This window comes from Camelina sativa, chromosome 9 (assembly GCF_000633955.1).
Source record: "Camelina sativa cultivar DH55 chromosome 9, Cs, whole genome shotgun sequence".
NCBI classification, from domain to species: Eukaryota; Viridiplantae; Streptophyta; class Magnoliopsida; order Brassicales; family Brassicaceae; genus Camelina; species Camelina sativa.
Genome location: NC_025693.1, coordinates 5,704,931 through 5,710,496, shown reverse-complemented (window position 1 = coordinate 5,710,496; position 5,566 = coordinate 5,704,931). Strand labels below are relative to the sequence as shown.

Here is a 5,566-nt window from a genome sequence, read left to right as displayed (position 1 = left end):
CTTCTGGATAGCCTAGAAACACTCCTTTCTTGGCTCTAGGAACTAGTTTGCCTTCATCTGCATGAACAAAAGCAACACATCCTAATCTCTTTAAATAACTGTAAACTGGAGATTTACATGTCCATCTCTTGTCAGGAATCTCAAAGTTTAATGCAGATGAGGGTGTTTTGTTGATCAAGATTACTGCTCTGTTAGTAGCTTCAGCCCAAAATCTCTTAGGCATTCCAGAATCACTCAACATGCTTCTTACTTTCTCCATAATCGTGCGATTCATCCTTTCTGCAACACCGTTCTGCTGAGGCGTGTATGCACATGTTCTGTGTCTTGCTATTCCTCTCTCCTTGCAGAACTCATTGAACATGTGATTGCAGAATTCTAGACCGTTGTCATCTTGATCTTCCTCTCTGCTTGGTTCTCCACCAAAGTGTTCCATTCGAGAAATTTTTCAAATGCCTCATCCTTGTGCTTTAGGAAGTAAACCCATGTCTTTCTCGAGTAGTCATCGATGAATGTGATAAAGTACTGACACTTTCCCAAAGACAGTGACACTGATGGAGCTCCCCATAAATCCGAATGTACGTAGTCGAGCTTGTCTTTGGTACCGTGAGTAGCTAAGACAAAGCTGACTCTCTTTGCTTTTCCGTATATACATTCTTCACACATTTTTAAGGTTGTAATCCTTTTCTTGTCCAGAAAACCTCTCTTTGCCAAGATCTCCATGTTTTTCTGACTTATGTAGCCCAATCTCCGGTGCCATAAGACTGTATCATCAGGTGACCTCTCAACCGCGAGAGACTGACCAGTTTCGGGTCTTCCTTGAAGAAGATAAAGCTTCTCATGCCTCTTTCCCACCAGAATGGTATGATCTTCTTCTTTTATCTTTAGGATCCCATTCTTGGATTCAAAACTGCATCCTTGCTCTTCCATTGTTCCCATAGATAGCAAATTTCTGTCCATATCAGGAATGTACCTCACGTGTGTGAGCAATACTGTTGATCCATCCTCATTTCTGATCCTGATATTGCCGATACCTCTGACCTTTGATGTAGTTTTTCTCTCATCCTCACTAATCCTCCAGTATCTTCACTTATTTCTTCAAACCAGTCTCTCTTGTGAGTCATGTGGTAGCTGCATCCTGTATCCATAATCCACTCATTCTCCAAATTTACTCCTGCAGAATAAAGTGCTTTAGACACATAAAGCCCTACACCATCAGCTGAGTGTTCTTTCACCATCGCAGCTTCTCCTTTGCTGTCGTTTCCCCGATCCTTCTTGTTTCCTTGTGACTTGCCTTTGTTTGGACATGCGTTTTTGAAATTTCCTTCTTCTCCACAAGTCCAGCAACCATTTCTACTCTTAGATTTGGATCGGGACCTATTCTTCTTTCCCTTCTCCTTCTGCTCAGACCTTCCTCTGTTCTCAGTTTTGTCCTTTGCATACAACACTTCAGCTTGACCTCTGGTACTCTTCTTATTTAACCCAAACTCTAACTCCTTAGAGTATATAGCAGCTAGAACCTCATCTAGTGTTAACCTAGTTCTTCCTGTACTATATTCCAGGGTGTCTCTTAACAGATCAAACTGCCTAGGAAGCGACATAAGCAATAATATAGCATGATCCTCATCTGATACTATTACTCTTGTATTCTCTAGATCTGCTATAAGATGAAGGAACTCGTCGATCTTACCTTCAACAGACATGCGTTCATTTTGAAACCGTAGAGCTTCTGCTTCAGATAGATGCGGTTAGGAAGAGCTTTAGACATGTACAAGTTGGCTAGAGCTTTGATCAAAGAAGCTGCAGTCTTCTCTTTCTTGATCTTCCTCAGTACTTGATCTGAAACGCTCAATACTATGGTGCTCCTTGCCTTTCTTCTTTTCTCCTCTAGAAGCTCGTCTATCTCCCTTGCTTCTTTCCCCTTATCCTTGGTTCCACCTTCGTCACCCTTAGACTCCTCTGGATCTGAGACTGAAACTTTTGTTTCCGAGAGAGCCACCGTTAGACCCAAAATATCCAAGTGAGCAATCAGCGTCTCCTTTCCACAACGTGTAGTCTCCACGTCCATCAAACTTCTCCACCTCAATCCTTGCCGACGACATGGTTCCTCTGCTTGAGCGGACTTTACAGAACAACCAAACAACGCAACCAACACTCTGATACCAATTTGACAAGCTAAACAGAGGTTAAAGTTGATGTCTTTAGCTTGAATGAGCTTCTGTCTAGGATTTAGAGAACTTATCTAAGTTTGTTTCCGATAGAATACTCAACAAACTCAAAACGCAACCGAAACCAAAACATAACAAAAGAAAAGAAAACGGAGCACACCGAACCAATGTTTACCCAGTTCACTTCCGTTAACGAGGAATCTATGTCTGGGCCGGGATCTGACTCCCGGAATCCACTAATCACAGAATTTAACACAGAGAAATCTCTCACCCACTGAACCCCTTACAAGCTCACTCGATATAATCTCTCTTGTCTCTCTCTGTTTCCCCAAGAACATAAAGCACAAGTTTACTCTTTGTTTATGTTCTCTCTACTTAACCTTATCTCTCTCTCATACATACACTTCCTTTATATAGATGCTTGCTCAATAACCCTAGTTTCCCTTCTAGTCGCTTCTACAAGTTGCCTCTTCCTTGGTGTTATTGTAGTGACATCACTCGATCTCTTTGCGGGGAGAAAATAAGACGAATTCCTCTTTTGTTTTTGCTTTTACAGGCTCGGCGGCAAAATCGGATTGTTGCAGCTTGTGGTCCTGAACGTGAGTCATCACTTGAGCTGGCACTCCTTGTCCTCCAAGCTTCTTTTGAATTTTGTCTCATTCTTTGTTCACTAATTCCTAACATCCTCCTTATGAACAATGGGTCAAATCTAATATTGGAGTTTCATGGTTTGCGAAGTAAAAAGTTAGGAGGAGCTACTAGGGTTGTGATGAGCTCTGCAGTTTGGGCTCTGGTTTACAGAAGAAAAGCTTTCTATGGTCTACAATAACAAACATGAGGCTGCACTTGCAAGTATACTCAGGCGCATTAAAAGTACACGTAGCTATAAACTCAATCTAGAAAGTAGTTTTGCCTCGGAAGCTAAGGATATCTATGAAGCATGTAGAAGACCTAGCTATAAGGCATGCATGGGCATGGCCTTCTTTTGGTGCACAAGTGGATGAGATTCATTATTTTTTTGAGAAGATTTCAGAATAAAAATTGGAGATTGAAATGGTTTCTACGAGTAAGTCACACTCATCGCACAAAATATAACTATAGATTCAAGGGTTCACTCATATGTGGCGCATTGGGTTATCCGTCTTGGCTACATAAAGTATTTGAGGATGAGGAGCTTCTTCTCATGTTAAAGAACTCTTTGGCTCGGTTGTTCTGAGTCTATCTTTGACTTATTCGTTTGGTAGTTTAATTAGGATAATCAATTTTCTATAAGTAATGTCTATCTTGGCTAATAGCAAAGATTTGTCTGTAATGACCCTATCCAGTATAATTTATATATCTTGAGAAGAAAAAAGAAAAAGAAAAAAACAATTGTTATCATGGCAATCGCAAGCATAACCAATAGACGATATGCATAAAATTATATACAAATATTGAATTTTGTTTACAACTGTTCCTTTATAAATGTTAAAACTGAAAGAAAACAAATACACTACACTGTAACTTGAAGATTCCAATCCTAAAAGGAGATAAGAATAAAAGTCTACCTAACATTGCATATAACTTTCAAAATGGCTTCCGAACCAAATTTCTCCTCCACTATAAACGACTAAGAATCAAAATGTCCAAAACTATATACAACAGAATCGAAATTGTTATAGCAGCTAATAACTGGGGAAAAAACACGAAGATCTGCTGATACAAAGGCCCAACCAAATGTTCTTGGAAGGCCAAATGTAACAATACACTTTTTTTTCTGTCTTCTCTTTTCTCTCTTTTCTTTTTCACATTCTACTATCGAAAAAAAGGAAAAAATAAAATTACTTAGATATATCTTTTGCTACCAACAAATATCAACGTCTCACGAATTGGCTAAATAGCCTAAAACGGAGAAAAAGATCACTAATACCAGATCCCAAGATCAAAGATATGTTTCTGAGACAAAAAGATTACCTCACTCACGGATTTGTTCAGACTGATCTTCATCAGTTCCTGTAGCTACAATCGCCTCAGAAGCTCCTTCGAAAGGACTCGTGGTTACTTTTATTGTTATCGTTGTCGCTTTCTTTGGTCTCTTGTTTATCCAAGGTACTGTCGTTGTCTTCAGAAACATTTGTATTCTCTAGTTTTTCTGTAGAGGAGGTCTTGACTTCATCTCCTGGTTTTGGGTCATTAGAAGCGCACTTGCTTTTGCTGATAAGGTGGTCACAAGAAACAGAGAGACTATTACTGTTGTTGTTGCTGTTATTATTGCTCTCTCTGCTGCTTTGACGTGTTACCCAGACAAGCTGCAACATGTGTCCTCGCCCTTGACAACCGTACCCTGAGAATATTAGAGAAAGATGATATTAATGTTGATAAAGTAAATAATTTCATCTGCATCTATGTGATATTTAATAATACAAGGTCATTAGCTGAAGACATCCTAAGCCAAAATAAATATATCACGACGCACATATGTCTACTCATATCTTAGTGAACCAAACTCAATGCTATGATATAATCAGAAATCAGGTTTGCACTTATCTAGCATTGTACACTACTTCAATTTCTAAAAGACAATTCTGAGATTCAAATTTACAGAACCCTATCTTCTACTTCTGCTTAACTTTCTAGAATTCTAGTGATTGCAAAATTGTAATTCTCCTTTGAAAAGGTATAACCGGGATTGAATAAAAAAATGGAAAGAGATTTCGTTACTTGGTCGTACTTGTTTTTCGAGCGTCGCCAATTTTTTTGCGGTACCCGTTACGCTTCTGCTCCAACATTTCCTGTTTTTTCCGAAGTGTCTCCTTCAACTGCTCAAGAGTGTCTGCTTTCTTCTGCTGAAGCAGCGTAACCTTGGGACCACTAGTAGCCACCACAGCCTTAGACTGCTCAGAGGAGGATGGAGCTCCACCAGTGTGGAAAAGAGGACCCTTTGCCATGGAATTTACATGGTTGCTTTTCAAAGCTGCAGCAATTGGAAGTTGGTTCTGCCCTCCAGAAGCAGTCATACCACGAACCTTCATAAAAGCACCATTGCAAGTGGATAGGCCATTATCAGGTATACTATCTCTATTTGCCCACCAAAGTTTAATAAAGCGGTTACCCATCACAGCATCAGGAGCCTTGAGAGCAGATTCAGGCCATTATCAGGTACACTATCTTCATAAATGCTCGCTCACTATTTAATGGGATGTGAATATCAATAACTTTCCCAAACTTCTGAAAATGGGCAAGAATGAGGTCCCTTCTGTTGCTCTCGTGGGGAACATTATTCACAAATAGAGTCCGCATTGCCTTTTGAGTTGATTTCCTTGTATTGTTCATTGCATCATTTGAAGTATTTGATGAATCAACAACTTTTGTGACACTTTCACCGACATAATTTTGTTTACCATGTCGGGATATATTGACTG

The 5,566-nt window shown here is 39.7% G+C and overlaps 1 protein-coding gene across 2 annotated transcripts; it reads right to left on the bottom strand.

The window, feature by feature from the left end:
• LOC109126525 (zinc finger CCCH domain-containing protein 41-like) lies at positions 3,890–5,122 on the bottom strand. Of its 2 annotated transcripts, XR_002033442.1 has the most exons (3): positions 4,876–5,122; positions 4,119–4,488; positions 3,890–3,956 (listed from the first exon to the last, which is right to left on the bottom strand). XR_002033442.1 is itself a non-coding variant. In XM_019230165.1 (2 exons), exons 1-2 carry the CDS (start codon positions 5,090–5,092, stop codon positions 4,175–4,177), a joined length of 531 nt encoding a protein of 176 aa, XP_019085710.1. In that variant the 5' UTR covers positions 5,093–5,122; the 3' UTR covers positions 3,896–4,174. The 2 variants fall into 2 exon arrangements, 1 of the variants encoding a protein (XP_019085710.1); XM_019230165.1 differs by having other exon boundaries at positions 3,896–4,488.